Source organism: Topomyia yanbarensis, chromosome 3 (genome assembly GCF_030247195.1).
Source record: "Topomyia yanbarensis strain Yona2022 chromosome 3, ASM3024719v1, whole genome shotgun sequence".
NCBI classification, from domain to species: Eukaryota; Metazoa; Arthropoda; class Insecta; order Diptera; family Culicidae; genus Topomyia; species Topomyia yanbarensis.
In genome coordinates, this window is record NC_080672.1 from 162614129 (window position 1) to 162633855 (window position 19727).

At 38.4% G+C, this 19727-nt stretch overlaps 2 protein-coding genes across 5 annotated transcripts in view; one reads left to right on the forward strand and one right to left on the reverse strand.

Annotated features, from left to right (window-relative positions):
- The first annotated feature begins 259 nt into the window (after positions 1 to 259).
- Positions 260 to 2306, forward strand: LOC131691595 (RNA-binding protein 28). The gene has a single exon (XM_058978124.1). The coding sequence runs from the start codon at positions 349 to 351 to the stop codon at positions 2272 to 2274; it is 1926 nt and encodes a 641-aa protein (XP_058834107.1). The 5' UTR covers positions 260 to 348; the 3' UTR covers positions 2275 to 2306.
- Positions 2307 to 3002: 696 nt separating this feature from the next.
- The window catches only part of LOC131691142 (polycomb protein suz12-B), a 171322-nt gene continuing 154597 nt past the window's right edge, over positions 3003 to 19727 (reverse strand). For 2 of the 4 annotated variants that reach the window (XM_058977332.1, XM_058977331.1), the window contains 5 exons: positions 6356 to 6402; positions 4688 to 6294; positions 4265 to 4622; positions 3922 to 4204; positions 3003 to 3800 (listed from right to left, as the gene is read on the reverse strand). In XM_058977332.1, the coding sequence (XP_058833315.1) occupies positions 3535 to 3800; positions 3922 to 4204; positions 4265 to 4622; positions 4688 to 6294; positions 6356 to 6364 (2523 nt within the window). In that variant the 5' untranslated portion in view covers positions 6365 to 6402 and the 3' untranslated portion in view covers positions 3003 to 3534. Of the gene's footprint in view, positions 3801 to 3921; positions 4205 to 4264; positions 4623 to 4687; positions 6295 to 6355; positions 6403 to 17931; positions 18425 to 19727 lie in introns of those variants that run through there. The other 2 variants (XM_058977330.1, XM_058977329.1) reach the window with 2 other exon arrangements.

Here is a 19727-nt window from a genome sequence, read left to right on the forward strand (position 1 = left end):
TGATTCAACCGATAATGCGATTAAAATCTAGAAACGTCAAAACCAGAATTTGTTGTAGAAATAGCAATATTATGGATTGAATCAAGGAAAGAATATTATTAGCCCTGAGACAATAATAATTATTATTGAATTTGAAGCAGAATATTGTTATAAATATCTACAATACATTTTTCTGCGTGCATGGGAAATGTATCAACTGTCAACTTTGTTGGATTGTTGGCAACGTTGTTATATAGTGGGTAAATTGTCAGAGAAATGTCATATAATATAACATTATTTTGAGATATTAATTGTGTACGTTCTGTTTACCGCGTGTGTTCTGTTGTAACAGAATATATTTAGTTAATTATGAATTCTGCAGATGAATTTGACACGGATAATCAGTTAGACATTGACTCAGAACTATGCTCAAAAAAACGGAAGTTTAATAAGGACCAAATGAAAACCAGCTTTTCCAATGCAGACATCGACAATGGTCATACTCTAAGCAAAAATGCTGTTCGGAAACGAAGCCGTGAATATGCTCATCGACAGTGTCGTATTATAATCCGGAATGTATCATACAAGATAACGGCAAAAAAGTTACGAACTGCTTTTGAACAATATGGTACGTTAGAGGACGTCAACTTATTAAAACGCCCCGATGGGAAGCTCGTGGGATGTGCCTTCTTGCAGTATGCAAAACCTGAGCAGTCGGACCGGGCTATCAAAGCAATGAACGGTGAAATTTTCATGGGTAGGAAGCTGGAGGTCTGCTATGCACTGTCCAAAGGTACTTATAAAAAGTTGAAAATTGAACCGGTAGTAAAACAGGAAGAAATCAAACATGAAGACGACGGTGAAATTCATTTGGAGGATACCACAGAAATAGATCAGAGCGAAAACTTTGACCAAGAGGAAGCAAATTCTGACGGCGAGGAGAAAAGCTTAAATGTTTGTATCGAGGACACAAAACCACTGAAGCCAGTCAACCACAAAAAATATACAGAAATCGAAGAAGGTCGAACAGTTTTCCTAAAAAATGTACCATATGATGCTGACGAGTCAACGCTGAACGATATCATGACTCAATTTGGAACTGTAGAAAAAGTGTTTATCAATAAAGAGCGCGTTTCAGGCCACTCGAAAGGAACTGCTTTCGTTATTTTCAAACTAAAAGATTCTGCTGAAATAAGCAAAAAGCAAAGTTTCAAGGTACTGGTGCACAATCAATTTATTGAAATTGTCGATGCACTAAACAAAAAGGAAATTCGAGATAAAAACAGTGGGATGAATGAGAAATCGGGAAAAGATTCTCGGAATCTTTACCTATTGAAGGAAGGGTTAATCATGGCTGGATCTCCGGCAGCTAAAGGCGTATCCAAGGCAGACATGGCCCAACGGTTACGACTGGAACAGCGATGCGCTCAAATGTTGAAAAATTTGAGTCGATTTGTTTCACGTGAACGTCTTACTATACATAATTTACCAGAAAATTATACTAACGGCGATTTACGGAAAAAAGTTCAACAACATACCGGATCCAATCCATTAGAGTGTAGAGTCATGAGAGAGAACATGCCATCGTTTGGAAATCCAACCGGGAAATCACGGGGATATGGTTTTTTGTCATTCAAGAAACATGAAATTGCTTTGGAAGTACTGAGAAAACTTAACAATAATCCTGCCGTATTTGGAAAAGGTAGTAGACCGATCGTGGCATTCAGTATCGAAGATCGCAAAGTACATAATATAAAGCAACAACGTTTGTTAAAATCACGACTTAATAATCCCACTTACCAGGAAAAAATAAAGAAAATTCAAGCAAAGAATAGAGAAAAAAATCTTCGGAAAAAGGAGCAGAAAAAAGTATCGTCTGAACAATTGGCAATTGTTCCGAATACAACCGCGCGCGCTTCAAATAAGTTCAACGACAGGAAGAAGCCCAAAAAGGAACGTAAGAGAAAACTTCTTGAAACCACGGAAGAATTTACAGGAGAAATTTCGCGCCAGGGCAAGGTAGGAATTCGATCCATTCGGAAAATAAATTTCCAAGCTGGTGCGCATATGGAGCGGATTAAATCAGAGAAACAGGAAGCACGTAAAAAACGTGTCAAAAGGGAGCATGAACGAAACCGACAAATAAAAGCCGCACGGCGTGTCAAACCAAAGCAGACTAACATTAGTGAACTTAAAAGGGAAGACCAGTATTTCCAACAAACAGTGGGGAAATACAAAGAGATAATCAACCAGGCAGTGGGAAAAACAGAACGTAGTAAATGGTACAATGAGTAATATTTTATAATATAGTATATTATGAACTAAAATGCACGTTTTATTGTAATTGTTATCACATTGCTAGACACGTCCGTTTATCTAGCCCATGTCTAGATGATAACCTACTAATTCTGTTTGTCTAGAGAATAGTAGAGAAGTTTTAGGAGTGGGACAAATCGTTGATTTTTCTGCAGTATGGTCGAAACGGGTGTTCCCCTTGAGACATACGAACCAGATAATACGCAAACGATTTCTCAGCATACTGTTTCCTTGTCCGATGTGTCACTCCACTTGTGCTTGTATTTGAGGTGTTTTGTCCTTATACCGCCACTTCCTCTTACTTCGAAAGGCAAATATTATACACAAAAGAAACAACAAGGAAAGGATGTGATTAAATTCAGGTTACAGAATCACACAAATATTTTAGACGGAGTACCATGGGAAATTCTTTCAAAGGATTGTTATAATGTAAACGAACTACTTCCATTTTATTGCAATATGAATCGTTTCGCTTGAACAATTTAAGCATAACCTTTATGAAACATGCAAAATTTAGATAAAATATTTTTATAGAACGAAAAATGGCAGAAAATAATAGTACAAAAACAAGCAACTATCCACAACTAGATTTCTTTTTCCGCGTTTTATTTGTCGATTTTTCGCTTAAAAGCATTTTTATGAAAAACTTGAACAAATTTCAAACGATTCCATTCTCGACTTTTAAACTAAAATGACCACCAAAAGACTTTGAATGTATCACTTTTGTCTTCTAAAATGTATTCGTTTTTATTGTAAAATGCCTGTCGGAAAATACTACAAAAATATCCATCGCAAGTGATTTGAAAACCTGATCCAGGTCTACCAGAACGACCCACCATTTTGAGGTGCGCTGGCAGCTCGCTCACATAGGATTTTTTGTTTTGCTAATCATCTTTTAAAAGAAATCTGTCGTTCCTGAAATGTTTTCGATCCCACTCTCTAATAATACGTTTCTACTAGTTATATTCTATAATGAATACACACCCTTATTGGATATTACAATTTTTGTCCCTAAAATATACATCCACGGAGCGTGCATCAACCATTCACAAACACATACACACAGTCTTTCAAACCCGAATCACACTAACACATTAGCTCATTACTGTTCTATGATATCGCACGCAACTTCGCTACCGTGCACGACAATAACAGCGGTGAACCGAATCCATTTAGCGGCGGCAGTACAGGTAGTTTATGTCACTGATCCCATGAACGTCTCCATCAGCGAAAGGCGAGTCAGTTGATGGACCTTTTACGCTGCTGGTGTGTACCAACGGAAAGTGATTTCCTTCTGGTGGTAATAGTCGATGTTCGACTGTTGTTTCTGATGGCAGCCGCCACGCTATTGGCAGTGGATGATCTTCTGGTGGAGTGTATGGAAGGACACAATATAGATGAGTGGTTGTGGGATGATTGATTTGTGTCTTTGCTGGCAGTGTTGTTGGCGGATGAATTGGAATGAAGCGCAGCACTTGCGCTTCTGCGACGAGATAGTGAAATGGCTGTAATTTATTATATGAGTTGTAAAGTAATAACATCAAAATGAGTGTATATTGAATGAGCATGAAGCGGCGACTAAGAATAGCTACACACAACATCAACTCAAACAAGCACAATATTTACCAGTTTTGTCCGCCATCGATGAGGCTGTGTTCGTTTGAGAACCTGTGTTCTTGGCGGGAGTGATTGTAGGTTTCACTTTCTTTTCAGTCCCTGAACCACTGGCGCTGGATTTGTGTAATGGTGTAGACGGAGTTCCGCTAGCGCCCGCGCTTGCTTTATCCGCAGTTTTTTCCGTCTTTGGCTGAACTTGTTTGTGAACTGTCACTGTGGTCCAGTATTCCATTTGTTCTTTTCGCGTTATAGTCACCTCCCTTTGTAGATCAGGACTTTCAAACAGTAGTTTCTAAAATCAAAAATATTAATTACTTGCTGCAGCACTCTATTGCTATTCTTTGCATCTCACCTGTAACTTTCTAATCGTCTTCTGCATTGCTTCTGGCGATACCAGACCAAAATCAAACATTGAAGACATATGCAGAATAAAGTTGCGATATAGGTTCTTATTCAATAACTCCCTCCCACGGCATTCAATGAACATTTCCAATGCAATTGGTATCTGGCAGTCTCCGACATAACCATATTTCATGACGTGCAAATTCCACATTTTCATCAGTTCTTTTTCACCTTCGTTCACGTCAGTGAATTCGTCGATCATTTGCATGGTTTTGTATTGTAACCACAATGGGTCACTTTCGCCTTCTGAATCAATATCTAGCTCCTTCGGGTGAACCGGCAAGCAGGTCATTGTGTGATGGTACATCCTAGTTATACATAAAAATATTATAGATTAATACCTCATCCTTACCATTCTTCAAAGAAAATTTACCGATTATGTCCAGTAATGAAGGGTCGCTGGCTATCGAATTCGTTTTCGTCGCATTCGATGAATTCTACCAAACTGTGTTTTTGACGCCGTGGTCTACATACGAGCAAATTTGTGACAACTGTCCTTCGTACAGGACCACGGCGAGAAAATGCACTAACTGTGTCCAATAAATCGTGAGGTGATCCATTATACGACCCATCGTACAGCTCATTGATCGAGACGTCAATTCGAGCTCCGTTGGGTATCGGAATGTAGGTGAATATAAATCGTGCATGGCATAGCTTAAGATGTTTCAACAATGGATAAAGTGAACTACAGTTCAAGCTACACCATGGACAGTGAAAATCCAATTTGGTTTCCGTTTGCTGGCGAGAGTTGTTGTTGTACACAAATTGATAAATGATATGATCTATTTTGGGTTCATCTGTATAACGCTTCAACTCGTTTGAAGGAACGCATGAATTAGCTGTAGTACTTAATGCACCTATAGCCACTAGTGCAGTAGTATTCGCATCCATCAGACATCCACTGTTTGCATGTCCATTCACTGCAGCGGGAGTTAGAATGCTGTTGTTATTAATGTTAATGTTGAGGTTCTTTCTGTAAGAAGGCTGTTTTTCAGGTTTGTGATTTTCCTTATCGTTACCCTCATTGTTGTTCAAATTGATCATGATAGGTTTTGGTCTGTCCACTAGACCTGGTAGAGCCTCTTTGGTCCATTGCAATCGAAATTTCAAACTAGGAGATTTACTGAATACTAGAACTGGATTCTGGTCATCCATTCCATTGTGTTGCTTATATATATCCAAAATGTCCACGTTAATCCGGTCACCGTTGATTGGCTGGATAGTTTCCCATGTTGAATTCTTCTTAGGTGAATTGTACTTTTGCAGTTGTTGTTGGTGCGGTAGAATCTCTTGCACTGTAAGCTCGTAGTCCCCCTCTTTTAGTAAACACCTACCATACTTATCAAATATAATCAGCTCTGTGCCATACAGTCTTGTCGTACCACTGATTTTTTGCCGCTTGGCAGCTGGTTCTTCATCGCTTCCACAATTTTCATAAACATCGACACCGTTTGATATGGAACAATAACCATTGCCCCCACTCGTATGCATATGCACCCTAAACAGTAGAAGAAAAGACAATTGTGGACCAGTGACCTGATTTACTCCCACAGAACTAAACGATTCAGTCGCAATGCTTATCGTCGGTACCTTTCCATCTGGAGGCATTTCGGTGGGGTTGACTGTAACATCGGACTTTCCAATTGCGACTTGCATCAGGGCTGATGAGATATCTTTACGTTTGTTGTGTGAGATCTTTAAAAGCACCGTTTCAACCTGAACGGTTTTTGCACCAATTTCGGTGATCTCTACCTTGTTTTTAGAGACATCTATTGCATCGTCATCCTGTGTTTTGTCGAAGAATCCCAGGAACAGCAAGGTCAGATATTCACCTGTGAGAGATATCCCACTTGCCTTGTCGTTGCGCATCTTGTTCATCTTCTGGGCTAGCATAGTGTCGATTTTGAATATGTTTCGCGTTTTGTGCGATCGAGACATTCGATGGCGCATGTATGATAAGTTGCGGTTCAGAAATATTGGCTAGGGGAAGAACATAGGTAGTTTAGCTACAATTGGATGTGATTCGATGGCAAACACTTACCGATATCATGTTACGCGTACGTAAGTAACGGTAAATTTGGGTAGGCTCTGAAAGATAAAATCAATATGATTATTTATTGCCAAGGCTCTACTAACGCTTGCATTTAAAAAAGATCGATGGGTAATATCTGGGACAGAACGGGGAGATGTAGCATACTTTAAGAGCCGGTAATTCAAATGTGTTGATACTTAACGGAATCTTCGGATAAAAGTTATTTGTACGAGGAATATTTCAAATTGCTCTTTATTCGAATTTCGTTGGATGACTTCTTGTATTTCTGGATTAAGCTGTTGATGTGATTCTGGCATGATTGGTGTAGATGTAGGTCGGCAACCGGTTATAATTTAACCATGTGATGTATATTGCACATTATAAATTAAACCACTAGAACAATTAAAGGAAGTATTGATCTGTGATAAGAAATTAACGAAATATATCTTCGGGTTTCTACAATGATGTTTTTGACAAACACGTGTGCATGTGCCTACAAGTGTAGTTACTTGCGATGGACCAGAGATCAGACGAGTCTTATGACATTTATTCATAAAATGAACAAATTGCATATTCTTTTGCTTTGAAACAGATGTACATTAAAAATCTCTTGAAACGACCGTTGCAATATTTTTTCGAGCATATGTGAATAAATTACGTGTAGGGGAGACCGGGGCTAGTTTGCGGTGTTTTCAGTTTTTTACAGCTTTGATTTAGGTAGATCTCGCAAAATAGAACGCATTGCATGAGAAGGGGCTAACCTGTTTGGCATAAAGTCATTTGGCATAACGTCGTTTGGCATAAAGTCGTTTGGCATAATGCCCGTTTGGCATAAGAAAAAAGGGAGCACGTCGTTTGGCATAAGTTCATTTGGCATAACAGTAGGTGAAACATGCGGTCATTTGGCATAATGGTCATTTGGCATAATGGTCGTTTGGCATAATTTAAAAAATACATTGAATTTTCTGTTACTAGTCGTTGACGGTTCAAATAACTGCTCATATTTGAAAGAAGAATCAATCCTTATGTTTAAGTAAACCGGACAAACGAGTAAATCAACACTTTGCTAGCAAACTTATTAAACATACAGATTAAAAGAGCTGCTCATTTTTGAAAGAAGGAGTCAACCCCTAATTTTGGGTAAAACGGGCAAACGAGTATATCAATGAAAATTCAATGTATTTTTTAAATTTGCCAAACGACCATTATGCCAAATGACCATTATGCCAAATGACCATTATGCCAAACGACCATTATGCCAAATGAACATTATGCCAAACGACCGTATGTGTCACCTACTGTTATGCCAAATGAACATTATGCCAAATGAACTTATACCAAACGAACTTATGCCAAACGACGTGCTCCCGAAAAAAATGATAGTAGGCCATTTGGCATAATAGTCATTTGGCATAATGGTCGTTTGGCATAATGGTCTTTTGGCATAAAAGTCGTTTAGCATAACGGCAGTTTGGCATAAGAGCCATGTGGCATAAAGTATGAAATACCCGTTCAAATGCTTATGGCGTTTTGATTCACTGAAATAAGTACGATTCCAAGAACTCATGTTTTAAAGAAGGAATCAACTTCAGTGAGACGAAGAATATATCTGTGTCAGATTGATTACATAGAAAACTAAACTAAGTATGGAATTTGTGCATTGAGAATATTTGCGTTTAGAACTATGTTGGTCATCTTGCATGGAAGTTAAAAAATTTGTGAGATGTCATGCAACAAAAAATCTGTAATTGTAATCTGCTAATGATACGCTAGTTTAAAACTACAGATCTCATGTCAAATCAATTAGAGGGAAAGAGCGAAGAAGAACCATTGTATTAACCATTCCATTTACGAATATTTGGATTGCTGCAATTTTTTAACCTAACTACTTTTTATACAATATGAAATCTAATTCGAGATATATAGTATCTTGCTTTCCGAATGTTTGTTCTTCTGACGTTTACTTTTGTTTCCTGTCTAAATTCAAAAGAGGGACAAATCTCAACTAGTTCATATTCACAAGAAGAAAAAAGCTCAACGCAATAAAATTAAAAGTTAAAAGCAATTTACTACATATATGTAAAAGAAGGCAAAATCTCAGACGCTTTAAGTTATTATCGAAATCGAAAACTTTCGAAGAATTGACAATATTCAGAATAATGTAAACTCTTAGAAAATCATAAAATGAATAAAATTCAAACAAATTTTCATGTTCAATAGAAAGTGGAAAGCTAAAGCGCAGTTGGCTGCCTAGCAGGTCTTCTAGGACAAGTTCAGTGTTGACTGTAATTTTATTGTATTTCCGGAAAATTCAGGCAATTTGTGTACAGTCGTCCAACTAACGAATTTCATTCGCTAGTTGGACCGAAAAAGCATCTGGTCAAATCTCTAATTACTGTCAGTTTGATTGGCAAAGTGAATTTGATATGAGATTTTGACATTCAGATCCAACTAGCGGAGGTCCAAATAAAAAGCGGTTCAGTTAAAAATTGACCAACCAGTGAATCTCGACTTTAGTCCAAATCGTGCAATGGTAATTCGGGAAACTGCATACCAGAAAATTACCTCGACTTTAGTCCATATCGTGCAATGGTAATTCGGGAAACTGCATACCAGAAAATTACCGATTTTGTATCCTATTATTTCGGTTACATGTTAATCAAATAGACCTGAGAAATTAGGTTTAATGTCTATTATGCCAAATGTCTATGCCAAATGGGCATTATGCGAAATGGTCCTTATGCCAAATGGCAATCTATCTTTAATTTTGTTTTAATCGCTTATGCTAAATGACCTTTATGCCAAATGACCACTTGAATCGCGCTATTATTATGCCAAGTGGCTTTATGCCAAATGACTTTATGCCAAACGACGTTATGCCAAATGACTATGCCAAATGGGTTTCTCCCGCATGAGAAGGCAGTCTGGCATCTCTGAATTTTATTAAAATGTATGATGCATTCCCCCAGTTCTGGGGTAAGATGGCGGAATGCCAGAAAATTATTGTTCATGAAAATTATATTACTCCAGGTGTCCTTATGAAATGTGCTGATTGACTTTGCACTGTAATTATTCCACACTTGCCATTATATTTCAGTCTCAATACCCCGGTACCTATTTTGACTCCGACTTGTACTCCATACTCAAAAGCAAATTTTCGAAATTCTTCGGGCGATTAGCCGAAGTACATGTCTTCTATATTGACGAGATACACAAGAAAAAGACTCTCTTTTATAAAAAACGGATTTAAAAAATTACTTTCCTTTGTGGACAAGTGTGATATCTATACACTGATAAAAATCCAATCGTTAATTCTATTTGCTTCAAACCACTTAAAATCCATATGAAGAAGAAATGCTAATGTTATCACCGCTAGTTGCAAAAATCTATGTGTAAAATCAATAGGCATAACGTTTAAATTTTTTTGAGTGCATGGATACTGTAAGCACTTTTAAAGCATTGATTGATTGAAGATCACATAATCAATCGGGGAAAAGATTGAAAATCACCTAAAATAACACAAAATGTTACAAATTAAGAAAAAATTACATTGTATGCTGGAAAACGCAATATCGCCCTCAACTTATACAAAACAAAATGTTATGTAACAAAAACACATTGGATAATGTGTTTCACATTTCTTAAGGAACACAACGAGAGGCAGCGTTATATGTATAATGGGGGGTCGAGGCCGTTAGGCTGAAAATCATAAGGCCGAATTCAAACGGCTGGAAAATCAAAAGGCGGACTTTCAAAAGGCAAACTTTCTGGAAGGCGAAAATTTAAAAGGCAAACTTTTCAGAAGGCAGAATATTGAAAGGCAAACTTTTTTATAGGACAAAACATAACAAAATTATTTTTTCCGAGGCATATAATTTAATACTAAATATATAAATAATAACATATAATTTGTCTGTCATATTTCTACTAAGAAAAAGTTGTTGCTTGTTCATTTTTACAATTATGGATATTTGGCTATGACTTACGTTTTAGTATAGTATAGTGCAAAACTGCGATCCACTAGACGTATGTTTTGTTTTGGCCATTATTATTATAATCGCCAATGAGTTTTGGTTTTCCATACAGCGTTTCAATAGTTAAGCGGAATCGGCGGCCCCTCGCAAGCAAACCTGTTATCCACTCGTTTGCCCGGATTACTCAAACATAGGGGATATAAATTAGTTTAAGTCCGACGGAGCGACGGACGGAGGATGTCGGACAGCACGCGACCTGAAGCGATGTGGCGTAGCCACATTAGGCGTAAATGTTTTTTATTAAAAGATGAATAATCTAATTAATTTTGGTTCAAGTACAATATTAGTCCTATTGGTAAACAAACTAATTTAAAGTTATTTAAGTATTTAGGTAGCTGCCGTTATGCTCAAACATTTGAGTTACATGCCAACTGCTTACAACTGCATTCCCGGTATTGTAATCCTTCGAAAAGCCCCTCACCAAGGTTACAACAGCACGACAGCGATAAACGTCATACGTGGAGAGTTCGGTGTGGAAACTATCAAGCAGCGGATATTATCGAACGAGACGGTGAATTATACGGTTGTTTCCGGCTAGAACGATACTACAACGTTCTATAGATATTTTTAAGGCTACTCATATACCTGAAACTCAGATAAGCTACAGTTGAGCTAATAGTAGCACGAGGTAAGGTGAAATGATGTTATGGTAACTATAAATTGAATATGAATTATAAATTGAATTAACAATGATAGGGTCGATCACCTGGTCTAATTGGAGGTTATGTTTCCCGAGTAAGACGAGGTTTCCCGAGTAAGACGAGGTATTGTCTTTGTCTACAAAAACAGAATGATTATAATTAGGTCATTGCAGGAGATTTTTAACAAACCCAATTAAAGTTTGTTGCGATCCCGGAACCGTTGTTTAATTTGGAAAAACCAACAAATTAAAAATCTCGTTTAACGATGCCCAAGAAATCGGACAAAAACATCGTCGAGGAGGAGAGCGACACAGAGTAGCCGCTGGGAATAAATTCCACTAACAGCAATAGCGGAGCCGTCGAAAATAGCTGCCAAGAATGCGATGCACCCGACGATCAAGAAATGGTACAATGTGATGGTTGCCAAAAATGGTCCCATTTCGCATGCGCTGCAGTCATCGGAGCCATCGAACACATGAATTGCTGCTTTAAGCGCTGCACAAAAATGATGCTAAAACAAATGAAAATAACTAGCAATACGGAACAGTCAACTCCAGAAAAGAATAGGAACGTAATACCTTCACCGAGCGGCAAAGATAAAGCTGGAACTGCAGCGGTTGGAAGAGGAGAAGCATATACGTAGAGAAGAGCGAGCGGCTGCGATATCGCGAGCAACAACGACGGGAATTTCTTGAAAAGAAAATCAAGCTTCTCAGCGATCTGGCAAAGTCAAAAGCATCAGAAAGCGAAGCAGCATCGCAAGCTGATGTTTCCAACAACGAAGTGAAGAAATGGCTGGATAGTATACATGCGGATAAATTGCCTGAGATACCGACCGCTCCGCCCCTAGAAGGTGTTCTGAGTCACTCAAAGCGCTCGATGAACTGCGTTGTCGAAACGGCCGTCCTGACAAGTGGCCAAGTGGCAGCGAGGCAGGCTGTTTCTAAAGAGTTGCCTGTCTTTAGTGGCTCTCCCGAAGAATGGCTAATGTTTTATGCTACCTTTACCAGCACCACTGAAATGTGCGGTTATTCCTCGGCCGAGAATATGGTTCGCCTGCAACGATGCCTGCGCGGCCGAGCGTTGGAATCGATCAGAAGTTGGCTTTAACATCCTGAAAATGTGGACGGGGTCATAGGCACATTAAAAATGCTCTTCGGAAGACCCGAGATTATCGTGCAATCTTTAATCGGGAAGGTACAATCACTACCAATACCAAGGGCAGACAAACTCAATACGCTAGTCGACTTCGGAATTGCTGTGTCTAACCTAACCGCCACGTTAGAAGCATGCCATCGAAACGAGTATGGGTCTATTGGTCTTCAATCGTGATCACCGAAAACCTCTTAAATAAAAAAGGGTTTCGGAGAAAAAGCGATAACTCCGCTAATTATTAATACATTTTTATAAACTTATGCTTATTTATTTCACTGAAAAATGTACTACCAAAATACGATATGTTTGATGTAATGAAATCATTGCTTTAGGCCTTTACGAAAATTCAAACTTTCTTGAAATTTTTCTCACAAAAAGGTATGTAACCCCTTAATCCTGCTCTGCATAAAAATCAGTACCATTTGTTCGGTGTAACTGGAACTAAGAAGAAGTTATCCAGCCCAATCGGACCAGTACATTTACCGTCCTACAATTTCATCAAACATAACCATCAAGTAGAGGTCACCACAGTAAGTCCTGCAGTGGAATCGGCTTGTATATTCTGAAAGGTATAAAAGCGACACCAATTCTGATATATACGCCAATTAATCAAAGATTTAAATTCCTCGTCGTACAAACTCGAATCAACCACCTCTACGTCGGCATCGATATTGTCTACACCCTACAACCCTAACACCAGCAACCAAAGTATTTCCCAAGAGTATGAAAAACTACGGCTTGACACACAGGAACTAGATTATAAGGCTGTTCCTACTGGGTAATTACAACATAGGGGAAAGTGAGGCAATATGAGCCTGTGTATGTGCGTCTGTGTGTGTATGTGACCAAAAATGTCACTCATTTTTCTCAGAGATGGCTTAACAAACTTAGTCTCAAATGAAAGATACAACGTTCCCATAGGCTGCTATTGAATTTCTGATGGATCCGACTTCCGGTTCCGGAATTACAGGGTGGTAAGCACGATCACGCAGAAAATGTCGATTTTAATAAATTCTGCAATGAATGTATAAAGGTGAAAATTTTTCCAAAATATGACCACAACTGCTTCGATTTGTATTATTAGGTCACTAACATCCATTCAAAGTCTTTTTGGCCACATTGGCCACCATCATCGATTCTGGAAGCCCCGGCGGAAATTCAGAATAACAGTCACATCGGTTTCTCGGAGATGGCTAGACCGATTCAACCAAACTTAGTCTCAAATGAAAGGTGGTGCGCCCCTGTAAATGTCTATTTAATTTCATCCCGATCCAACTTCCGGTTTCGGAGTTACAGGTTGTAGCGTGCGATCACATAGCAAATTGCGATTCAAACCGATAAAATAAAAACCTATTTTAATCCACCTAGCGGTGCAATTGTGCCTTTCTCAATCATGAATCACGAGAATGTGTGCGTTGTTTATATTCATTAAAAACTTTTAAATGCATATATTACATTTTATTATTATACATCACATGACAACCATATACAGGAAAATAAATCATTATTCGAGTTCTAAAATTTTGTAAAAGAAAAAACAGCCACGGTAATATTGAACTGAAAAACCTGTTTTAATCCACCTAGAGGTGCAATTGTGCCTTTCTCATTTCTCCAAACTATGATTTAATAGCTGGTTCGTACAATATAACATTATGGAAATGTCTTTCATTCTTATTACACTTGGTAAGTATATATAAGAGCACCTTTTTGCATTCATCGCGGTATCGGTTTGAATCCGAGTTTTCTATGTGATCGCACTCCACAACCCGTAACTCTGGAACTGGAAGTCGGATGGAGATGGAATTTAATATCAGTTTCCGGGGACGCAACACCTTTCATTTGAGACTAAGTTGATCAAATCGGTCTAGCCATTTTCGAGAAACCAATATAACCGTTATTCTGAATGCTTTTGGATGCTTCCGAATCCGTCGATGGTGGCCAGTGTAGCCAAAGAGACTTTGAATTACTGTTGGAGACCTAGATCTACAAATTCAACAATTGTGTTCACATTTTGGAAAAAAATCACCTTTTTACATTCATCGCAGAATTCGTTAGAATCGGGATTTGCTGCGTGATCGTACGTATCACCCTGTAATTCAGGGACCAGAACTCGGATCCACACAAAATTCAACAGCAGCTGATGGACCTTTCATTTAAAATCAAGTTTGTCAAAATCGGTTCAGAGAAACCGATGTGGACAAATCAACAAATTTTGTTTTGTAACCATACTCTTCAACTCGTAATCCGGAACAAGATGTCGGTTGAAAATGAAATTCAATAGGCAACCTATGGGAATATTATACCTTTCATTTGAATCTTAGTTTGTAAAAATCGGTTCAGCCATTTCCGAGAAACTGATATGGACATTTTGTTAACAAATCCGCACATACACACACATACATACATACATACATACATACGTACATACATACATACATACACACATACATACACACATACATACACACAGATATTTTGCGATCTCGGCGAATTGAGTCGAATGTTATATGTCGGTTTTTGGAGCAATTGCATAACCTTTCTATATGAGAAAGGCAAAAGAATAATATTTAATTAGCTTAATCAGCATGAGTTCAATGTTATGTTCATGTGATTATATTTTGAAATGTTGGTGGAATGGGTTTGAAAGTGGAGGGAATGGGGGGTTAGTAGAGTGGGAGTGGAGGATGAGTCAGAAATCCTTCATCTTATTTCGGTATAGGGGTTGATGAAGGAAATGCGGGCATGAGGGTGGTCCAAGGGGAGGGGAGTGATGAAGGAGGGAAGTGTAAGGGCAAGGCGGGGGGAGGTGCGGCGACGCAATACTCAACTGCATATTTTGCCTTCCATTTGAGACTTGGTTTGAGAAAATCGGGTCAGTCATCACCGAAGAACCGATGTGACATTAATTGTGGAATATGCCCGGAATTCCGGACTTCCGGAATCGTCGATAGTGGACAATATATTCAAAAAATGTTTGATTGGTAATCAGTGCTCTAGATCTGCGATTAGAAGTAATTTGGTGACCATTTCGATAGTTTTTAGCCCCTGAGGTATTACGATTGTACCGATTTATATAGGAAATTCCAGTGTATCCTTACTAACACCCCTGTAACTCCGGAAGCAAGAGTCAGAACCGAATCAAATTCAGCAGCAGTCAATGGCATTGCTGTATCTTTCATTTGCATAGAGAAGAGAAGGGCTGTATCTTTTCATTGCAATAGGGAGAGAATTCGTTAGGGAATGGGTGTGATATTAGCTTAGGAACTTGGCGGGTTCCCCGGGGGCGGCATGAACCGTCATAGGTGGCCAATGTGGTCAAAGCTGCTTTGATTGATCATTAGTGATCTAGACCCGCAAACTAGAGTAATGTTACATCAATTTTAATATGTTTTACATCATTTGAACATCATGGTGGTACCAATTTATATGGGAAATTGCTGCGTGACTGCACTCTTCAACCCGTAACTCCGGAACCGGAAGTCGGATCAACTAAAAATTCAATAGCAGCTTATGGGAGCGTTATACCTTTCAGATGAAACTAAATTTGCGAAAATCGGTTCAGCCATCTCTGAGAAAATTGTGTGAGTTTAAATGACACACACACATACACACACACATACATACACACACACAGACATTTGCCGATCTCGACGAACTGAATCGAATGGTGTATGACACTCGGCCCTCCGGGCGTCGGTTAAAAAGTCGATTTTTACAGTGATTGCATAGCCTTTCTTTATATGAGAAAGGCAAAAAGGTAAAAATTTCGCTAAAATGTCTCTCAAACAATTTAAATTTGCTGTTCTAGTTCACCGACGGTCAACCAAACTTTCGTTGACTACATTGACCACCATAGACGGTTCCGGAAGTACCCGGGAAAAGCGGCCATCTTTCAAAATTGACGAACTCACGTCAGTTTCCCGGAAATGGTTGGACCGATTTTCACAAACTTAGTCTCAAGTTGAGGATTCGTTTAGTAGGCTCTATTGAGCACCGCTTTGAAAGACGTCAGTGAATTTTGCTGCCTCACAGTAAGTGGTAGCAAGTTTCAGGTGGACGCTCCATACATTTGTTATTGTTTATGATTTGCGCAAAACAACATTAACCATAACTGTTGAGCAGAATAAACAAAATGCACGTACCGTACTTACATTTTGCATATTTAATTCAGTGCATATACATGTATCTAAAAACATGTAATATATATTTTCCAAGAACAACTTCTGTATACCCAGAATATTGATACTACCCAGATACTGTCCATTGCGAGAAAATGAAAATCGCCAAGAAAGGTCCGATTCGCAATGATAGGCCATTGCCGGTTCGCGGTGACATTTAATTTTTTTTACTTTGCATGTCCCAGGGTAAAACCACCAAGATATCGTACATACTAAATAAATTACAATTATGCATATATACACCTTACGCGGATCATTTCGAATTCTTATGTTTGAGGCAAACACTGGAATTAAACATAAACCTGTATTATAGTAGTTTTTGCCATGGTCTTCATTACAGCGTGATTTCAGTCAATGATACTACCCCGTAAAGTTGGAATGTTAAACAAGCACTTGTTTACATTTTTGTAAAATCCTCGTTTATTAACGTCGGATTAACCAGGACACAACCACAGATTTTTCTACGCATAAAAACATTGTAATTGTAATTTATTTAGCATGAACGATACCCTGGTGGTTTTACCATTTGTCGGGTCAAGGAAACTACGAATATTGAGTTATAAATTTTCGAAAACTAGTGGTTACAAGTAATTAACACATAGTAAAACATTGCAGACGTTCAACAAAGCACATCCCTTCATTTCTTCGTTCTTCAAAAAAACCGAACACATACATCGACACAGATCTTTCATTAGGGCCTAAGTCGCAATGTACTCAAATGGAGAAAAATCAGTTTCAATATTCGGCGAAGGTTTTCTAAATGTAGTTTTTATTGTAGGTATAAATTACTTTATGACCGTGTTTTTCCGGAAGCATTTTTCGTTAAACCTTATGACAATATAACAAAGAATTTAATTCCTATGTGCTTTTAGTGGGTAGAAACTAAAAAAATGCTTACGCCCAATTTGCATTCCAGTCGTGATTTCGCCCTTCAGCAACCACCATTTACGAAAGGGCTAAACCGTGAACACAATTTTCAGAAGGGCGCGGTAAATGGGCTGAACTGACTTTGTCTTGCTGGGTAGGGCTGGGTAAATGGGCGAGCTTGACAGTATACTTTTTAATAGGGCTCAGCAAATGGGCGCATAGAAACCCAATGCAAATGAAAGGGGGCGTGCATCTTTTCTTCAAATTTCATGAAAATATCGAAATATTCGAATGTTTATGTGCAATAACTATAGAGTAGACATGATCATAGTAGATATTGCGTATCATTTATATAATAGAACTGCCGTTTAAAGAATAATTTTGTGAATAATAACCATACGCCCCGGTTCTGTCTAAAAATGTAAGTTTAGCCTTTATATTCCATATGAGAAGAAGGGCCTAAGTCGAAATCTCGAAGAAAATGCATGTTTCGCCGTTTTGTTTTCTTTAATTATAAATCGAATTAAAAACCAGTTTAACTAATTTTCACCTCAATCTTGTAGTATTTTTGTCGCATAATGTCATAATAGCGAAAACGCAGTTTGTTTACATTTGCGATTTAAGCCCTAATGAAAGATCTATGTCGACATATGCGACATCGATGGCACTTCAAAATATGCTTAAAAGCCTACAAGACAAAATTTACTCACTTTCAAAAGCCTGCATAAAAAGTTCGTGATCTGTCTGAAGATGGTCAATCTTCGGTTGTTTGAGCACTTCAACATCCTTATCTTTTTTTTTCGGTGCCATCTTCCGGTTCCTGGAGGTGACACTTCCCGTGCCATTGACTCCTCCACCGCAGCTGCTGCTGCAGCTTTTAGTTTCTTTTCCGTCCAGTTTGATGACAGTGATTAGAGGAAGAAAAGAAGTGTTTTCGCGATATGAAGGATCCTTTTCTTTGGTTGATCCCACGCGCTGTAATCTGTTGCAAATAGGCTGCTAGCGAATAAAACACACCACCAATCTAAATCTAACGATGTAGCCAATTATAATCTTCTAGCAAAAGGATTTCTTCTCGTTTTCAAATGCACAAAATTATGAAAATCACTTTTTTCACCATACTAGAATAAATGCTTCGTTTTGCAAAAAGACAATCAGAAAATAAAACCCGCTTAAAAGGTTAGTAGACGTTTGACATGACGCTCGTTTAATCTAGTACAGCTTTAGAATGCACACTGTGACAGCTGCCAAATGTTAAAAAGGGATAGGAATTCGCCAGACACAGGGTTACCAGCATATGATTCCTGTAAAGAATCTGGTCAAACGGAGAAAGTTCAATTCGCAGATAGAAACTACCCAGTTAAGCTCAGCCGGAAATGAGCCGAAATTCTGACTGGTTTCAGTTCGTATTCCGGCTCCAGTGAAACAACCGATTCTAGTTAGAATCAGTTGTGTCACTGGAGCCTGGATACGAACTGGAACCAGCCAGAATTCCAGTTCATTTCCTGCTGGACTTTACTGGGTAAGACAGATTCCGTTCCAACCTAGGGGCAGATCACTTTAGAAATGAAGGGGTGGGGGGGGGGGGTGGGGTTTGACGTCCTACGAATTTATATTTTGATGGAAAAAATGCATTAAATTTAGCTGATACTTAAAAATGAATCACAAGTGATCTGCCCCTAGGTTCCAATCCACTGAGACGTCCAAAAAATGTTTCAAGGTCGTTTAACACGGGTCCAACGATGGACGTTGTCCAAATTGGTCCAACGAACGTCCTGCATTGGATGATTTTGAAATCAACCGTTCTTAGAGGGAACCCTATAATCGTATCGTATGATATAACCCAGTCACAAAATTTTCTGGCAGAGACCGTTCTGCTAGATTTCTACCAGTCTTGGTTTAGCAGCTCTGTCAGATTTCTGCGCGCATCCTGTCGGGTTAGCTGAACTAGAGCGAACTCGGTTTCACTCGCGTTTTATGGCAAATTGGGTCATTAAGCTATATATAGTTTTCCGTTCCATTCGATAAATTTTAGGTCCAATATACATAAAATAAAATTATTTAAAAAAAAAATTCGTTATAATACGTAAAAACGATTTTTTTGCTTTTTTTAATAAATTTTAAAAAAATTTAAAATAAATCTTATGTAAACTTGGCAACCATAAACTGCGGTTGTTTACATCTGGCCTATCAAGACAACACCCAAAATGAAAAAAAAAAAAAAATAACTATATGGATTGAATCTAGGGGCAGATCACTCTAGGAATGTATAACAAATTTGCATCAACTTAGAAAAAATGCATTTAATTTCCATTTTTGCATCAACATTGCACTCCCTCGCAGAAAAGATTACTTAACAATCGTCCTACGCTGATCCACTTTGTTCGATGTTTTGTTGAATGTAGGGCTGGTTTTTTGCAAAGAGAATAGGGAAAGAGACGAATAGTGTGAAGCCAAAAATACCTTATTGAGCAGACCAATCGTGCAATGTAAATAAACATTACTC

Bases quoted from the DNA above. Each gene is read 5' to 3' on its own strand.
- LOC131691595 (XM_058978124.1), top strand. From the start codon at position 349: ATGAATTCTGCAGATGAATTTGACACGGATAATCAGTTAGACATTGAC.